Below are 19,610 nucleotides of genomic sequence, written 5' to 3'. Positions count from 1 at the left end.
TATGGAGTTCATATATATTTAAGAAAATATATAATTTCACTGTATTTTCAAGGTCATTCATTGCAGCAGTGTTTGTAGAAGCCAAAGAGTGGAAACAATCTGCATCCACCAACAGAGAAGGAGTTATAGATAACTGAAGTGATAGCCTACATTTGCTTTAAAATAATGCAGAGGGGGAGGGAGGGAGACAGTATGGGGGAAAAGCTGAAGCAAGACTGGCCAGATTTTAATAATTAGTGAAACTGGGCTCATCCAGTTCCATTCACTCTTTTGAATATGTTTGAAATTTTCCAAGATAAAATTTTTAAAAATTTAAATTATGTTATATCCATTACCAGAATATTGTGCAACAGTGAAAAGTGAAACAGGGCCAGGCGCGGTGGCTCACGCCTGTAATTTTTGGTATTTTTAGTAGAGATTGGGTTTCACCATGTTGGCCAGGCTGGTCTCGAACTCCTAACCTCACAGGATCCGCCTGCCTTGGCCTCTGAAAGTGCTGGGATTACAGGCGTGAGCCACCGCTCCCGGCCAGTTAATGAGTTTTAGTAAAATAATAAAGACCCATGATCCCACCATCCAGAATGAAAACTAGGACTTTGAAAATAACCTACAGGCCAGGTGCGGTGACTCACGCCTGTAATCCCAGTACTTTGGGAGGCTGAGGCAGGTGGATCACGAGGTCAGGAGATCGAGCCCATCCTGGCTAACACAGTGAAACTGTCTTTACTAAAAAAGAAAAAAAAAAAAAAATACAAAAAATTAGCTGGGCGTGGTGGCGGGCGCCTGTAGTCCCAGCTACTTGGGAGGCTATATATATATACACACATATATATACACACACGTATCTCAATATATATATACACACACACATACACACTGTATATATGTATATAGTATATATACATATACTGCTGCACTGCTGCAAGCCAGTGCCCCAAATACACGAGCGAAGAAGGCAATGTTGTGGGATATCTCTCTTCCACATCATGTCTGTGCTCAGTATTTAATTGTTGCCAGATAGCACCTGTGTATAAATGAGACCATGTAGGAAGCTGGGCACCTCCATGCTGTGTACTTTTATTGATCTATTAGCTTATTGTAGGTTCTAGGTCTCGGTTTTCTGATCCCTAAGGTGTCTTTCAGCAACAAAACGTGAGGCTTATTTGAATTCCATGTCACATTTGGTGATGACAGATTTGTCATCTTCTGTGTTGTGAGTTATTTCTTCCAAGTGCCCTCAATTGAAATGATAAGGAGGCTGTACATGATGGCTCAGGCATGTAATCCTGGCACTTTGGGAGGCTGAGGTGGGAGGATCACTTGAAGCCAGGAGTTTGACCAGCCTGGGCAACAAAGCAAGATCCTGTCTCTACAAAAACAGGCCACGCATGTTGACTCACGCCTATAATCCCAGCACATTGAAAGGCCCAGGCGAGTGAATCACTTGAGGTCAGGAGTTCAAGACCAGCTTGGCCAACATGGTGGAACCCCATCCCTACTAAAAATACAAAAATTAGCTGGATGTGGTGGCGCACACCTGTAATCCCAGTTAATCAGGAGGCTGAGGCAGGAGAATTGCTTGAACCTGGGTTGCACCACTGCACTCCAGCCTGGGCAAAAGAGTGAGACTCTGTCTCAAAAACAAAACAAAAACAACAAAACAAAAGTTAACCAGGTGTGGTGGTGCGTGTCAGTCGTTCTAATTACTCAGGAGGCTAAGGTGGGAGGATTGCTCGAGCCCAGAAGTTTGGAGTTATAATGAGCTATGATCAATGCACTCCAGCCTGGGCAATACAGTGAAACTCTGTTTCAGGAAAAGTAAAATAAAAATAACAATAAATGATAAGGAACTCTAGTCTGAGTATTTTTTCATTCATTCACTTAATTAATACATAGAGCACTTCTTTATTTTAGGTTTCTGGCTTTGGAATCCTTTTCATTTTCCTTGATTTGCAAAATATTTTTTGAGAGGTACATACCAGAGATTGAAAAGTGAAACTACGTTTGGTTCAACCGCTTTTAGAAAGTTTGGGTTTCTTGATCCACCTCAATCTCAGTTTCTTTGGTTTGTTGGTGCATATGTTGTATGTGAGTGTCTACCTCTTATCGCTGCTGCTAGTCACTGAACTAGTCAGCTTTACTGCTGCATTTGTCAGGAGTCTTTAGTTACAGGGATGGATCCAAGTGCTAAATGGATGCAACCAGTACCCTTCCTCTTCTTATTTATCTCATCTCAGCTTGTCTCTGCTCCTTTTTCCTGCAGCAGCAACAGCAGCGATAGCAGCATTTTCTATGCGGGTGAGGAAAAAAGTCACAGTTTAAGTTTACATAATCCTTACAGTTTGAGACGCCAGAGGAGAAGAAAGATCTCTCTCCCAAATTGCCATAGATCCTATTTCAGGGAAGATTCTAATTGGTCCTACCTTGGTCACATGCCCACTTCTGAACCAATGCTTGTAGTTAGGGGAGTGCAGTGCTTTGATTGGCTAGTCTGAGTCACATGCCCACTTATGTCGGGATGCTGAGCTCTGTGATTGACAGCCCCCCAGAGATAGCATGGGCTAGGAAGGCATGATACCCTAAGGAAGGGATGTTGAGTCAGTAATTCCTGTTCATTACTATCTCCCTACAAGCTGATGTTGTTTCCCACTCACAGTGAATGGACTGTGTATTCTCACCCAAACTATCTTCTTTCCTGTTAACTCACCTCTGTGGTAAGCTTTCCTGTCTGATATTGTTTGACATAAGTAATTGGTCTTTATTTCTTTCTGATGTTTTCTCCCGATCCTTTTTTCTTTATCTTCAAATAGAGATATGATCAGTGTAAAAGCAACCTGACTTCCCTATCTTTTGAAGGTCTAATGATCCCTCATCCATCATCAGCCTTTCTTGGCCAAGTAGGCATATGATTACATTTCCACTTCAATTAAATGCTGCACCCTGAAGACAGATGCCTCTTGTGGTCAAGGGTGCTGCCCACGAATACAACTGTGTCCTATATATAGTGCAGTATTTATACTTCTGAGGTCTTGGAACTTCTTCCTTTTCCTCACCTTAATAGCTTAGAAGTGATCATTTTACCACTTGGTCCAATCAGTGTCTACTTTGTCTAATTTCTCTTCTGTGTCTCTTGAGTCAAAAATGGCCTATAGATGTATTCATTTAGCTCCACAGCAATACTAATCTTTAAAAATCTATCACGAACATTTAGGCCAGGCACGGTGGCTCACGCATGTAATCCTAGCTCTTTGAGAGGCCAAGGCGGGTGGATCACCTGAGGTCAGGAGTTCGAGACCAGTCTGGCCAACACGGCGAAACCCCATCTCTACTAAACATACAAAATTAGCCAGACATGGTGGCGTGCACCTGTAATCCCAGCTACCCAGGAGGCTGAGGCAGGAGAATCGCTGGAACCCAGGAGGCAGAGGCTGCAGTGAGCCAAGATTGTGCCACCGCACTCCAGCATGGGCAACAGAGCAAGACTCCGTCTCAGAAAGAAAAACAGAAAATCTATTGCGAACATTTAAAAACTAGGAGATGCTACAAATAAGATTTTTTACTTCTTTTGAACAAATCAGATTTGTGCATCTTGGTTCCACATTCCCCATAGCAGTGACATGCTGGAGTGGCCCTCTGGACTGGCCATGCATTCCCCAGGCCACCACTCCCAAGGGTGTTCCCATTTGAAACACTGTTGTCATTTACCATCTCATTTGCTGGTTATTTTTGCTTACATTTGGCCCACTTCACTCAGTCACATTCCCTGCCTGGCCCCTGGAGCACTCTTGGAGTTTGTGACTCCCGGTTGGGCAGCCATTGCAAATCAGGGGCAGGTTGAAGCAAGGTTTAAACTACTGATGAGTTGGGGCCTAGATTGGCTTTCTGCCTCAAGGCTCAAAGTAGACATAGATTGATGGCATACTTCAAAGGCCAAAGAGATACTTCTAAGAGTTTTGAAAGAACTGCCGCTACTTGTCTATATAACATCTATTGTGCCTTTCAAGAGAATTATATGATGTTTAAATACAATAAATGAAAGTTTCCAGAAATAGATATAAATACTGTGGAAGAATGCTAGCATGTCGTACATCTGGATCACCTGAAAGAAGCAACATAAGATTCAAAGTCTTAAAATTATTTTGTAAGGCCGGGCGCGGTGGCTCAAGCCTGTAATCCCAGCACTTTGGGAGGCCGAGACGGGCGGATCACGAGGTCAGGAGATCGAGACCATCCTGGCTAACACAGTGAAACCCTGTCTCTACTAAAAACACAAAAAACTAGCCGGGCGAGGTGGCGGGCGCCTGTAGTCCCCGCTACTTGGGAGGCTGAGGCAGGAGAATGGCATAAACCCGGGAGGCGGAGCTTGCAGTGAGCTGAGATCCGGCCACTGTACTCCAGCCCGGGCAACAGAGCAAGACTCCGTCTCAAAAAAAAAAAAAAAAAAAAAAAAAGGCCGGGCGCGGTGGCTCAAGCCTGTAATCCCAGCACTTTGGGAGGCCGAGACGGGCGGATCACGAGGTTAGGAGATCGAGACCATCCTGGCTAACACGGTGAAACCCCGTCTCTACTAAAAAATACAAAAAATTAGCCGGGCGAGGTGGCGGGCGCCTGTAGTCCCAGCTACTCGGGAGGCTGAGGCAGGAGAATGGCGTAAACCTGGGAGGCGGAGCTTACAGTGAGCTGAGATCCGGTCACTGCACTCCAGCCTGGGCGACAGAGAGAGACTCTGCCTCAAAAAAAAAAAAAAAAAAAATTATTTTGTAAAATGTTAATGTGTACTTATATTTTATTAAAATCTTTTATTGACTTCTTCATCTGTCCCATATAGTAATAAATGTTTCCGGATGGAAGGAATAAATGAAAAAAGAAAGGAACTACTTGAATACAGAGACTGGTTAATCCATTTTTTAAATTTAGCTTTTTTTGTTGTTGTTTTTTCTTGAGATGGAGTCTTGTTCAGTCGCGCAGGCTGGAGTGCATTTGCATGATCTCGACTCAATGCAACCTCTGCCTTCCAGGCAATTCTCCTGCCTTGGCCACCTGAGTAGCTGGGACTACAGGCACATGCCACCACGCCTGGCTAATTTTTTAATTTTTTAAGTAGAGATGGGGTTTTAGCATGTTGGCCAGGTGAGGCACAAACTGCTGACCTCAAGTGATTCACTCGCCTTGGCCTCCCAAAGTACTGGGATTTCAGATGTAAGCCACCGCCCTGGCCATGTTTGTTTGTTTGTTTGTTTTTTGAGACGGAGTCTTGCTCTGTCGCCCAGGCTGGAGTGCAGTGGCGCGATCTCGGCTCACTGCAACCTCCGCCTCCCGCATTCACACCATTATCCTGCCTCAGCTTCCCAAGTAACTGGCAGCTGGGACTACAGGTGCCTGCTACCATGCCTGGCTAAGATTTTTGTATTTTTTTTGAAGAGACGGAGTTTCACTGTGTTAGCCAGGATGGTCTTGATCCCCTGACTTTGCAATCCACCCACCTCAGCCTCCCAAAGTGCCAGGGTAACAGGTATGAGCCACTGCGCCCGGCCCCATTTTTTTTTTTTTTTTTTTTTTGAGACAGAGTCTAGCTCTGTTGCCCAGGCTGGAGTGCAGTGGCGCGATCTCGGCTCACTGCAAGCTCCGCCTCTCGGGTTCACGCCATTCTCCTGCCTCAGCCTCCCGGGTAGCTGGGACTACAGGCGCTCGCTACCACGCCCAGCTAATTTTTCGTATTTTTAGTAGAGACGGGGTTTCACCGTGTTAGCCAGGATGGTCTCGATCTCCTGACCTTGTGATCCAGCCACCTCGGCCTCCCAAGGTGCTGGGATTACAGGCGTGAGCCACCGCGCCTGACGCCCGGCCCCATTTTTTAAATTTAGTTTTTATTTTTAAATAATTAGAAGTTGCAGAAATAGTACATAGGGCTTCTGTCTCAGCTTTCCTCAGTGGTGACATCTTCCATAACTACAGGCCAATCTGTTTCCATATTCCAGTGGTACTCATGGGTGTTCAATACAGTTTATTGAATCTATTTGCATATAGGAAATGAATGTTATAATCAGTTGATTTAGCATGTTAGTCTTTTTATTTATTTTTATTACTTTTGAAAATGTAATAAAATGCATGTGAAGCAAACTTCACTAGGTACAAAGGATATACAGTTGTCCCTTGGTATCCATGGGGGATTGGTTCCAGGACATTCTGCAGATACCAAAATCCGACGATGTTCAAATCCTTTATATAAAATGGTATACAGTAGCCAGGCGCGGTGGCTCACTCCTGTAATCCCAGCACTTTGGGAGGGTGAGGCGGGCAGATCACACGGGGTCAGGAGTTCAAGACTGGCCCGGCCAACATAATGAAACCCCGTCTCTACTAAAAATAGAAAAAAAATTAGCTGGGCGTGGTGGCAGGAGCCTGTAATCCCAGCTACTCAGGAGACTGAGGCAGGAGAATCACTTGAACAATTTCTAAAAAAAAAACAAATAGTGTACAGTTCGCATATAACCTATACACATTTCCTGTATACTTTATTTATTTATTTTGAGACGGAGTCTTGCTCTGTCACCCAAGCAGCAGTGCAGTGGTGTGAACTCGGCTTACTGCAACCTCCAAATCCTGGGTTCAAGTGATTCTCCTGCCTCAGCCTCCTGAGTAGCTGGGACTACAGGCGCCCACCACCACGCCTGGCTAATTTTTTGTATTTTTAATAGAGACAGGTTTTCCCCATGTTAGCCAGGATGGTCTCAAACTCCTGACCTCATGATCTGCCCTTCTCGGCCTCCCAAAGTGCTGAGATGACAGGGGTGAGCCACTGTGCCCGGCCACCTTATTTTTATTTATTTATTTATTTATTTATTTATTTATTTATTTATTTATTTTGAGATGGAGTTTCACTCTGTCTCCCAGGCTGGAGTGCAGTGGCGCGATCTTGGCTCACTGCAAGCTTCGCCTCCCGGGTTCACGCCATTCTCCTGCCTCAGCCTCCCGAGTGGCTGGGACTACAGGCGCCCGCCACCACGCCCGGCTAATTTTCTTGTATTTTTAGTAGAGATGGGGGTTTCACCATGTTAACTAGGATGGTCTTGATCTCCTGACCTCGTGATCTGCCCACCTCAGTCTCCCAAAGTGCTGGGATTACATGTGTGAACCACCGTGCCTGGCCCTTTTTTCCTGAATAGTTTCTATTCATGGCTCGTTGAATCCATGAATGCAGAACTCACAGAAATGGAGGGCCGACTTTTCAGGAAAAAGGAAGTTTCCCTTTATTCCTTGCCTCCCAGTCACCAAGATCCCTCTCCCAAGACAACCATTTATTAGTTTCTGATGTCTCCTTCCATATATAGGTAATATTTGCAAACCTTCATGTATCTGTTGTCTACTCACCCACCCCTCTTCTGTTGTAGAATACCATATACATCTGTGTTTATTTAGCACAGATACAGTCTCTTTAGGTACTAAATCATATGTTTATGAATTTGAAATCCCTGAACTCCCTACTTAGTCATATAAATAGAACTTTGCTGGTAGAACATTTCCTGAAGCTTTATGTAGTTTTTGGCCTAAGTCAGTGAGATTTGCCAAAGGTTTGGCAGCTTTAACCAATGCTGATGCACCTGTTCTCAGTTATTTTCTTCTGAGCTGTGTCTGATAAGCAAGAAAAGGAATAAGTTAAATTACGCCCAGGATGATCTGCTAGGGATGTGCCACACAAGATAATGAATGTGCTTCACTTCTATCACTTGATCCAGCTTGTGGATCCCTTCTGTGTCCTAGCTGATGGCTCTTATCTCTTATTTGAAGTTATTTTCTATCTCCCCTTGTTGCCTGCCAGATTTTGGTGAAACTTCATTACTCAGTGAATATTTCCTTTCTGAACAGCTTCACACTGCTAAAAGATGAATCATGCTACCTCTGTGTTGCTGAACTACGTCTTATTAAGCCTATGTCTCTCTTTCTCTCTCTGAGACAGAGTCTTGCTCTGTTGCACAGTCTGGAGTGCAGTGGCACGATCTTAGCTCACTGCAGCCTCCACCTCCTGGGTTCAAGAGATCCTCCTACCTTACCCTCACAAGTAGCTGGAACCACAGGTGCCCACCACCATGCTTGGCTATTTTTTTTTTTTTTTTTTTTTGTAGAGATGGGGGTCACTTTATGTTGTCCAGGCCCTTTTTCCTTTTCTTTTTTTCTTTTTTTTTTTTGGCATATGAAAATTTATTACTACAGTGTTTTCACCATTAAAATTTATGATCTTGGTCTTTCCTTCTTTCCTTTATATAGGGCCAAAAAGACACATTGGCTACTTTGACAACCTTAAAGCGGACTCCAGGAATATCACCAACAGCATGACCTTTGCGACCAGATCCAGCAACCAGAACTTCATCATTTTCCTCAATAAAGTTCAAGCAACCGTCATTGGGTACAAAGGCTGTGATTTTCTTGCCATTCTTGATCAGCTGGACCCTGACACACTTCCTAATGGTAGAATTTGGCTGTGTGGCTTCAACTCCTACTTTTTCCAGCATGATTCCTTTTGCATGAGAAGCACCTCCAAAAGGGTTGGCCTTCAGGGCTGTGCCCAAATGGGCTTTCTTGTACTGTTTATCATGCCACTTCTGGTCTCATCGGTGACTGTGGAGCTTCCTAGCAGTACGAAGTCCACGACACTTGCCCATCCTGTCGGTGCCACGGGCCTCCCTTTTTCCTTTTTCTTCTTGAGAGATGGGGTCTTGCCATGTTGCCCAGGCTGGATTTGAACACCTGTGCTCGAGGGATCCTGCGACCTCAGTCTCCTGAGTAGCAGGGATTATAGGCACATGCCACAGTGCCCAGCTTTCATATCTTTCCTTTTCTCTCTTTCTTTTTTTTTGAGATAGAGTCTCACTCTGTTGCCCAGGCTGGAGTGCACTGGCACGATCTTGGCTCACTGTAACTTCTGACTCCTGGGTTCAAGCGATTCTCCTGTCTCAGTCTCCCAAGCAGCTGGGACTATAGGCATGTGCCACCACACCTGGCTAACTTTTTTGTATTTTTAGTAGAGATGGAGTTTCGCCATGTTGGCCAAACTGGTCTCGAACTCCTGGCCTCAAGTGATCCACCCTCCTTGGTCTCCCAAAGTGCTGGGATTGTGGGCATGAGGCATTGTGCCCGGCCTCATATCTTTCTTTAAGCAGACTTTAAAAAATCAAAACTGGTTTGTTTTCTGACCCTTGTGTGGGTTTGCATTGCATTTCTTGAGGAAAGGATGTTCATTCTTCTTCACACTCAGAATTTATTTTGGTCCCATGAAGCCCAATGCTCCAATGCAGCTGTTAAAAAGCTGCCCCAAATGTTTGCAAAATGGGAGGAATACACATTGATGAGGTTATCACTCATTCATTTAGTCATTAATTCATGCAACAAGTATTTATTGAGTGTGTACTTTGGGTCAGGCAGCCTCGGCCTAAGTCACTGAGCAAGACAAAGATCTCTGTCATTAGAGAGCTTGTTCTCTGGTAAGTGTGCATGTGGGGTGTGGAGGACAGACAAAAATAAATATGCAAATTATTTAGTATGTTAGAAGATGATAAATGCCACAGGGGTAGGGGAAGGCAGGCCAAGGGAGGATAGAAGTGGATGACAGGGGGCACAATGCAGTTTAAAATAGCATTGCCAGGGTAGTCCCTGTTGAGGGTGTGAAATGTGCGCTGAGACTTCAAAGAGCAGAGGATATCCTTATGCTGTATCCTGTGTGTGTGTGTTTGCATGAAAATACCACTAAAGACAGAATTTTTTTTTTTTTTTTTTTTTTTTTTTGGAGACAGAGTCTAGCTCTGTCATCCAGGCTGGAGTGCAGCGGCTCAATCTCAGCTCACTGCAACCTCTACCTCAGCCTCCCAAGTAGCTGAGACTACAGGCGTGCACCACCACAGCCGACTAGTTTTTGTATTTTTAGTAGAGACAGGGTTTCACTGTTGGCCAGGCTGGTCTCAAACTCCTGAGGCCGAGTGATCTGCTTGCCTCAGTCTCCCAAAGTGCTGGGATTACAGGCGTGAGCCACCATGCCCAGATGGAAATATTTTTTAACAGCTATTTTGAGATATAAATCATACCAGCCAGGTGTGGTGGCTCATGCCTGTTAATCCCAGCACTTTGAGAGACTCAGGCGGGAGAATTGCTTGAGCTCAGGAGTTTGAGTCCAATGTGGGCAATAAAACTAGACCCTGTCCTTACAAATAAAAATAAAAAATTAAAAATTTAGCTTGGTGTGGTGGTGTGTACCTGTAGTCCCAGCTACTCATGAGGCTGAGGCTGAAAGATCACTTGAGCCCAGGAGGTGAAGGCTGCAGTGAGCCGTGATGGCGCCACTGCACTCTCCTGACAGTGAGACCCTGTTTCTAAAAGAAGAAAAAATTCATATGCCATAACATTGACCCTTTAAAAGTGTACGATTTAGTTGTTTTTAGTATATTTACAGAGTTGTGCAACCGTCACCATTATCTAATTCCAGAATATTTTCATCACTATCCAAAGAAACCCATTAGCACTCACTACCCATTCGTGCCTTCCCCCATCCCCTGGCAACCACTAATCTACTTTCTGTCTCTATAGATTTGCCTGTTTTGGGCATTTCATATAAATGGAATCATAGAGTATGTGGGCTTTTGGGTCTGGCTTCTTTCACTTAGCATAATGTTTTCAAGGTTCATCCATGTTGTAGCATGTATTTCATTTTCTTTTCTTTTTCTTTTTCTTTTTCTTTTTTTGAGATAGAGTCTCACTCTGTCGCCCAGGCTACAGTGCAGTGGTGTGATCTTGGCTCACTGCAACCTCTGCCTTCCCGGTTCAAGGGATTCTCCTGCCTCAGACTCCTGAGTAGCTGGGATTACAGGCACATGCCACCATGCCCAGCTAATTTTTGTAATTTTAGTAGAGACAGGTTTTTGCCATGTTGGCCAGGCTGGTCTCAAAATCCTGATCTCAGGTGATCCACCAGCCTTGGCCTCCCAAAGTGCTGGGATTACAGGTGTGAGTCACTGTGCCCAGCCAAGTGTTTCATTTCTTTTTTTTTTTTTTGAAAGAAGTCTCGTTCTTGTCCCCCAGGTTTGGATCTCAGCTCACTGCAAACTCCGCCTCCCAGGTTCAAATGATTCTGGCTCTGCCTCCCAAGTAGCTCGCATTAAGGCGCCTGCCACCATACCCAGCTAATTTTTGTATTTTTAGTAGAGACAGGATTTCACCATGTTGGCCAGGCTGGTCTCAAACTCCTGACCTCAGGTGATCAGCCTGCCTTGGCTTCCCAAAGTGCTGGGATTACAGACGTGAGCCACTGTGCCCGGCCAGTATTTCATTTCTTGATAGATAATATCTCATTGCATGGATAGACCACATTTGGTTATCCATTTATCAGTTGGTGGTGGGTGTCTTTGAATTTTAAATATTGCAAAATGTCATCCATGAGCTATAGAGATTTGCCCTCCCCCTTAATTAAGAACTGGATGGAGGCTGGGTATGTGGCACCTGTAGTCCCAGCTACTCAGGAGGTTGAGCTGGGAGAATACTTGGGTACAGGAGTTTGATACTTGGGCACAGTGAGCTGTGATCAGACCACTGCATGCCAGCCTGTGCGACAGAGGGAGACCCTGTATCTAAATGAAAAAATAAAAAGACCTTGTGGGGGTCATTGTCAGGACCGATGGTGCCCAGTTGCAGTTAGCACTGGTTAGGCTCGGTTTTGGAGAAACTAAAAAGCCACCTCCCTCCAGAGTACTGCTTTCCCAGGTGCCTCCCTGCTGAGTGGAAGCTCTGGGTGGTCCAAATGTGGTAATACAGATCTGTGGATTTTTCTCAAGTGTGTTTTCTGTTACACATTAGATTTTTTTTTCAGCTTTAAAATGTAACCTTGGTAAGTTGTTTACTCAAGAAAATTCTCAATGAGTTTTCTTTCTTTCTTTTTGTCTTTTTAACATTTTGGGTGTGGTAGCAAGTAGAAGCAGATTCATCCTAACCAAATATTTGCAAATATCTGAACAAAGCTATTCTGGCCAGGGAAGGAAGACTCCACGGAGGAAGTGGGAATTGGATCTGGCTTTTGAAGGAGGGGTTCAATTCTCAGAGGACTAGATGAGGAAGGAAAAGGCATGTTCCAAAAAGGGGCAGGGAATTAAAAGTTTATTTTCTGGGTGAGTGGGAACCTCTGAGCCCTTGAGCACGTGCCTTAGATATGTTAGTTTGGCAGCCAGCAGCCTGTGCATAGACGGTGATAATGGTGTTGGGACTCCTCTGGCCTGCACGTGGCGAGACTCAAAGTTTTCAGACTTCTTTTGGGGACGGTGTCTGAATTACAGTCTCTGGGGCTGCAGAAAGATGACTCCATCAGAAGGTCCTCAAGGTCTTCCCCAGCTCCTTCAGTACAGACTTCAGAGAGAGAAGCTGTCTAGGCGACACCTGTGCAAGAACTGGACACGACCCAAGCTGCAAACTGTCCCGACCATCCCGGCCTTCCCCGTTCGATCCTGGAGGTGGGGGTGGGAATGGAGAACCCAGAGCGGGCGATCAAGCTTCCTGGGAACTGTGAATTGGGGCAGGGGAATCAGGAAGGACGAGGCCTTTCAAGACCAAATGGCCCTAACTCCTGCACCCGACCAGGACGCGTGGCGCCTCCAGAGAGGACGCGCATCGCCCGGAGCAGGTTGCGGTCCCAGTTCCCGCCGAACTCTAGCAACCGCGAGGAGTAATGTCTGCCGTGGGGGGCGGAGCGCAGCGGGGGCGGAGCGCGGCCGAAGGGGCGGAGCGAGGCCGAAGGGGCGGAGTAGAGACGACCGGCGGGGGGCGGGGCGAGAATAATGGGGTGGAGCAAGACGACGGGCGGGGGCGGAGCGAGGACGACGAGGCGGAGCGCAGACCGCGGGCGGGGGGCGGAGCTGGGATGATGGGGCGGAGCGAGAATAAAGGGGCGGAGCACAGATAGATGTCGGGGCGGGGAGGGGCGGGGCGTTCTCGGCCTTCGGGCCCCGCCTCTCGCCTCAGGCGCGCCTGCCCCGCCTTCTCACTCCCCACGGCGGCGGCGGTGGCGGAGGCCGAGGGCGGGGAGGGAGGGGAGAGCGGGTCACGACGCTGCCGGGGCGGGGATAACCCCTCACGTGGAGCAGATGAAAGGGCCGCGGCGCGACGGCCGGGGGAGCCGAGCTGAGCCTGCGACCCACAAAGCCGCCGCCGCCGCCGCGATGGGGCTGTGAGGCGTCCGCCCGCGTTCGGTCCTCAGCCGGCCCGCGACTATGCCCGGCCGCGCCCGCCCTCCGCGCCCTCCCGCTGCAGGACCATGAGGCCGCGCTCGGGCGGGCGCCCAGGGGCCCCGGGCCGCTGCCGCCGCCGCCTCCGCCGCCGCCCCCGCGGCCTCCGGTGCAGCCGCCTGCCGCCGCCGCCGCCGCTGCCGCTGCTGCTCGGGCTGCTGCTGGCGGCCGCGGGGCCCGGCGCGGCGCGGGCCAAGGAGACGGCGTTCGTGGAGGTGGTGCTGTTCGAGTCGAGCCCAAGCGGCGACTACACCACCTACACCACCGGCCTCACGGGCCGCTTCTCGCGGGCCGGGGCCACGCTCAGCGCCGAGGGCGAGATCGTGCAGGTAGCTGCCCGCCGCCCGGGCCCCGCGCCGCCGCCGCCACAAGATGGCTCCGGGGGCTGCGCCCGCCGACCCCGCCGCGGGCTGCCTGACTGGCGGGCGGGCGGGAGGGGTGGCCGTGAGGCCGGCGGCATCCTTCCCTTGCGGGCGGGCAGGCGGGCGGGACGCGGCCTCCGGGGCGCAGCCGCGGGGGTCGAGCGCACGTGGGGGCTAGAGCTCCTGTGAGCCCCGGGGCGGGAGGGGGATCCTGGGCCCGGCACCCACGCTGGGGCGGCCCCCTTGGCCGGTTGGGTGTTTAGGTCTGCCTCAGGTGGAAGTCCCGGGAACTACCTGTTGAATGTCAACTTTGGAAAGACAAGTGATGAGGGATGGGGTGGCTTGTTTCAGGTTGCAGGCTTTGCTTTCCATCCATGCATGTTCTTTTTGGGTGCGGCTAGGTTTGTCTGAAGGGCTGCACAACATTGGGTTCTTCCCCGGAACCTGCCGCCCGCCTCACCTGGGCGCCGCTGACCCTTCTGCGGGGCTCTGGACAAGCAGCAGCAGGCAGGGGAGGAGGCGGAGCTGGTCGAGGAATGGGGATGGGGGTTCCCTGGAGTGGCAACGGAAGGCAGCCCTCTCTGCGTGCCTCGCATTACAGAGGGTAGGAGGGATACTGCCTGCCCGTCCCTCGGCCAAAGACTAATGCGAAGGGCCTGCAGATGGGGAGATGGGGTCTCTCACTGACAGGGCCTCCACCTTGGACCAAGTGAAAGAGATCTGCATTCCGAAGGAAGCTGGCTAGGGAGAGCTTTAAGCTGTGCCTACTCTTTGGAGGAGGGACTCTCAACTGAAGCTTCTGCGGACGGTTAGCTGGGTGGATGTCTTCCCGCTTCCTTGGCCATGGTTTTATCAACTTGTTACTAGACGGCCAGCGCACTTATAGCAGTTAATATGCGCGCCTCGGATGGGGGCGATTTGTAAAGGTTGGCTTGTCTTTGAACTTTTGGGGTGATCGGATGTCTGCAGGGCCTAAGCTTTGTGGGCCTTCTGTGCTTTACTCTTGGGTGAGTTATGAATGAAAAGAAAGGGACTGCATGGAATGACTGCATAGCAGCCCACAGCGTAGACAGTCTGTTCCGAGGTGTCCTTTTCCCTCCTTGGGTGCAGACTCAAAGCCCTGCCTTCATAGGACAGAGAGAGCTGTGCAGCTTGACTCCGTAGAGATGTGCCCTTACAAAGCTGGAGGAGGCACCCAGGCCCAAGCGATTAATCAGCAGCATTGCCTTACCGGGCTCTTAGCCCCATCTGAAAACTTCTGTGGGGTAAATAGAAGAGGAAACTCCTTCATTGAGCCCTTTGACTATGTTAATGCTTTTGGACTTAAAAAAATGTTGTAATTATGATCTTCATAAGTTTTAGAGATGATGCTTTGCTGAAGATTCCTAAACATTTAAGTCTTGCTCCTTGCAACTTCTTGTCTTTCTTTGAGGCTTTCATTGTGCCCTGATGGTTTTTGAAATGTTCGATTTACAACCTTATATATATAAAAAAAAGACGCTTTAGCGTGGCACTTGACTTTTTGAAGGAGACTTTTGAAGTTTGCAGTTTCTATCTGCAGTGTTTTAAAGTGTCACTCTTTCTCAACAGTAGTTTGGTGAGCAAGCTATCCATTATGAGGAGTGTTATGCTTTGGAGATAATCTTGGGTTCACCATTTAATACAAAATTAGCAGTTTAAACACCATTTGTAACTATTTTATCCTTGTGAGTAGAGAGATAATATGTGAATTTGGCAGAAGGAATCTATTCTCTTCTGAAACTTTTTGAAGTGCTTATCTAACTCTTTTGTAGTCCATTAGCCTAGCCAAAAAAAAAAAAAAAAAAAAAAACAACAAAAAAAAAACAGTCAATAGTTGCTAAGAAAAGTGACTTAAATGGTATTTAATAAGTTTACCTGTTAAGCAATCACTAATAGGTGTCCTTAATTCCCTTATAGCTGCAGTAATGTTGGTGAGTTTATCTGAGCTGTCTGAATAGTCATTTCATGGTGCACCTCGTATCTTTAGTAACTTTATTGTGGTGGCTGACTTGTTGAACCTCCCTGTTTCTGCGGACAGAGTGCAGTGTGGCTTTCAGGGATGTGTGTGTACAAAGGCTAGCGTGCTTTTATGAGTTCTGCAAATACTGTTTGATTGAAGGAACTGGTGTGGACCTTGTCTGGCAGCCCTGAAAAACTTTTTTGTAAGGAAGGCTGATGTTTTAGGGCCGCTGAGAGGGAATATAACGTTTTCTTTTGGTGAGAAATGAGAAAGCAGAAGGAATAAATTGGTGTCCAGCTTTGGATTAATCATGTTTTCTAAGTAACCTGACCTTTTCAAAACCTCCTTTTATTTACTCTTTAAAAATACCTCCTTTTGTTGACTATCTTGAAAAACCTTTATAGGCTTTAGAGATGATGCTGTGCTGAAGATTCCCAAACATTTTGTCCACAGTCTTCAAGAATAGTTTGAATCTTAACTCTTGCTCATTGTAACTTCTTGTCTTTCTTTGAGGCTTTCATTGTGCCCTGGTGACACAATCTCATTGAACTTTTCAAAACTTCCTTTTATTTACTATCTTAAAAGAAAACAGTAGCCGGGCATGGTGGCTGATGCCTGTAGTCCCAGCATTTTGGGAGGCTGAGGCAGGAGGATTGCTTGAGCCTAGGAGTTCGAGACTAGCCTGGGCAACACAGTTAGACCTGGTCTCTACACACACACACACACACACACACAAAACCCAGTGTGGTGGCATGCACCTGTAGTCCCAGCTACTTGGGAGGCTGAGGTGGGAGGATTGCTTCAGCCTGGGAGGCTGAGGTTGCAGTGAGCCATGATTACACCACTGTACTCCAACCTGGACAACGGAGCAAGACTGTCTCTCAAAAACAAACAAACAAACAAAAAACAGTGTGATTTGCTGATTAGTGTTTTATCGTCTCAGAGCAGAGTTCATTTTCCTATAACTAAAGCTAAATAGTAGCATTATAGCATTGCTTTTGTTATTTCCACCGGGGTTCTGTAGCAGTATTATTCATGGTTTAGGGGAGAAAAAACCTGTTTAGGAGTCTGTCACCTTTAAGAATTCTAAGATAAGAAATTGGTTTGTATTACTGATTTTTAACCCCCCTCTTTATTATATGCCAATGAAAAGTATGAGTGTGTGTGTGTGTGTGTGTGTGTGTGTATTTGTATAGTAGATACCATATCACAGTCTGGTTTGCCTAGATAATTCTAACTAGAGTACCTGTTCAGTCATTTCCATGGGTTAGGGTAGGGGAAGCCTAGTTAAGAATTGTGTCAGTTTGTTTGTCAGTGTCAGAGAGAGAGAGAGAGAGAGAGAGTGCAAGAGGGAGAGAGGTAGTAATTCAAACCTTAGGATTCGTCATCAGGAATCTTGGTTCTTCTCCTTTGCATTTTAGCTTAAATAACTATCCCAAGGTCACCAGTGTAATCTGAATGAAGAATTTTTTTTTTTTTGGTCTCCATCTGTGAAAGTTGTGGCGAAAACAATTTGTGGGTATGAAATGCTATTAGTTACTTTTATTATCTTATTTATTTATGCAGTGTTAAAGCCCGTTTGCTTGTAAGAGTGTCAGGCATACAGTTTGAATGCTGGAGAAATTAATTACACTTCTCCTATAGTTCTGAAGTGTGAGACTTTAAAGGGTTCTTAGACATATTGATATATATTTCATCTTTGAACCAATTTGTTCTGTTAATGAGATCATTATCTGAAACTTTCAGACTTGGCTGTGCAACTCACATGGTTGGTGATGTTAAATAAAGGCCTGATTAAACACTGGCTAGTGGTATGTGGATTGGTTAAACAAAGAAAATTTGCATTGCTAGAGATGAAAGATTGTTTTAAAGTGGAAATGCTTTTTTTTTTTTTTTTTTTGCTTGAAGTCAAATATTTAGAAAAGCTTGAGAAATTCATTTGTAGAAGGAATCTGAATGATAGGTTCTGTGTAACTTTAAATTCAGCCTTTCTGGATTCTAGGGTAAATGCTGAATGGACTTGAAAACAGAGAGAAGCTGAGGACATTTAAGAACTAAGTCAGTTAGGGGTGGGAAGAGAGCTGGGTGGTGGGTTAAAAGGGCTGATCAAGGTCCTTAAATATCCGATGTTAGGTAAAGGTATCACAGAGAGTAATTTTAGGAAACTAATTCCTCTGCTTTGTTTCCCTGTCAGTGTGCTTCTGCAGTTTAGCATTTGATCAAACACTTTCTTTTCATCTCAATTTTAAGTTAACTTACCAGGCCTGCCTCTAAAAATTGACTTGGTCTAGTAGAACAATTGTGTGCTGACAGCTGACCTGGATTTACAGAGAAAGAGATTGCCCACTGTCTTCTCAGATGGGCCTTCAAAGGTTAAAACCAAGCATTTGATTCAGGGGGGAAAATTGGGGCTGTATTTTTTGTCGTTATAAACTCTTAGAGCCTCTTGCCGGCCGGGCGCGGTGGCTCACGCCTGTAATCCCAGCACTATGGGAGGCAGGCGGATCACAAGGTCAGGAGATGGAGACCATCTGGCTAACACGGTGAAACCCCGTCTCTACTAAAAATACAAAAAAAAAAAAAAAAAAAAAAAAAAAATTACCCGGGTGTGGTGGCGGTCGCCTGTAGTCCCAGCTACTCGGGAGGCTGAGGCAGGAGAATGGCGTGAACCCGGGAGGCGGAGCTTGCAGTGAGCGGAGATTGCGCTACTGCACTCCAGGCTGGACGACAGAGTGAGACTCTGTCTCAAAAAAAGAAAAAATTCTTAGAGCCTCTTATTTTCTGTTTTGTTCCCTGAGATCTCGTGGGAGTTACTAGTACAATTCTGAATAGGAATGAAGATGGGAGTTCAGTGTAGAGCTGTAGACTGAAGGGAAGGCAGTGATGGTTTCCTCTTATTTATACAGAGGACCGCCAAGCATGTCATGTTTTGGTTCATCTCATCCTGACACTAACGTGCAGTTAGCCACTATTGTTAACCCATTTTACAGAGGAGAAAAACCGAGGCTGAGAGAAGCAAGTTGACTTCTGTAACTTCACATGGCTAGCAAATGACAAACCTGGATTGAAACCCGGGTCTGCCTGGCCTGCTTGTTCTTGTTTTTGCCAAATGAATAGAATTTGACTGGTTAGGATTTTGACATAAATTCAAGTCTAATTTTTAACAACATATCATATAGCAGTTCTTAACCTGAGGGTCACAGACTTTCAGAGATAGTCCATGAACTCCTGCAAGTGTATGCATATTCTTGTCTATGGGCAGTTACAACTTTGCCTCTTCCAGGGTTCTATGATGTGCCCCCTCCACCCCCACGAGGAAAAAAGAAAGCTCTAATGTAGTGGAGCATCAGATAGTCCATTACCAAGACTTTGATTGGGGTTCAGGCTGACAAGAGTTGTAGGGAAGAAGTCTACAGGTCTGGGTGCCTCCATTGAACATATTTATTTCGTAGACATCTATCACAGCCCTATGGAGACAGACACATGCATGGATAAATGATATTTCTTCCCAAACGGGTCTCTCCACCGAACTGAGTGCTTAGGCCCTAAGGCATCCATTGTCTATAATGAATTAACTTCCCTCCTGTGCATTGTGCATCATCCTTGGGAGAAGTGAAAATATAGTCACTCAAAGACTTTTCTGCATTTATATGGCAAAGTGCAAGAACGCGACACTCTGAATGCAGGATGTGGGAAAGCAGAGTAGAGTTCCTTTTCGTAGTTCATTGAAAAATGAAACAGAGCACCTGTCGCTGTTGAAATGCCTAAAGAGCAGTTTCTCACACCTTCCCTTATGGACCTGTACCCCATGCGGTCTGTTTTTGCTCATTTCTGGATCTCCCCACTGGGTTCCCACTGCCTGCTATGTATAAGGCACTCAGTATTTATTGAATGAGTGATGGAGAGTGGGCATCAGGCAGGCAGTGGGTTTTATGGATTATTTATGCTTTAATTGATGAAAACAACTTGCTTTGGCTTGGTTAATAAATTCTGGGATTATCCTTCCTTTTT

The 19,610-nt window shown here is 46.4% G+C and overlaps 1 protein-coding gene and 1 pseudogene across 1 annotated transcript in view; one reads left to right on the top strand and one right to left on the bottom strand.

The window, feature by feature from the left end:
• Nucleotides 1–8,214: 8,214 nt before the first annotated feature.
• LOC103223126 (small ribosomal subunit protein uS12-like) lies at nt 8,215–8,660 on the bottom strand (annotated as a pseudogene).
• A 4,420-nt stretch (nt 8,661–13,080) lies between these two features.
• Nucleotides 13,081–19,610, top strand: part of ZNRF3 (zinc and ring finger 3) — a 175,023-nt gene continuing 168,493 nt past the window's right edge. The window contains 1 exon segment of the mRNA XM_007975274.3: nt 13,081–13,585. Within this exon segment, the coding sequence (XP_007973465.3) occupies nt 13,286–13,585 (300 nt within the window). The 5' untranslated portion in view covers nt 13,081–13,285.

The sequence above is a fragment of the Chlorocebus sabaeus genome, chromosome 19, assembly GCF_047675955.1.
Source record: "Chlorocebus sabaeus isolate Y175 chromosome 19, mChlSab1.0.hap1, whole genome shotgun sequence".
In the NCBI taxonomy this organism is placed as follows: domain Eukaryota; kingdom Metazoa; phylum Chordata; class Mammalia; order Primates; family Cercopithecidae; genus Chlorocebus; species Chlorocebus sabaeus.
The sequence above is the reverse complement of the archived record's forward strand: the minus strand, read 5'-3'. Positions and strand labels throughout refer to the sequence as shown.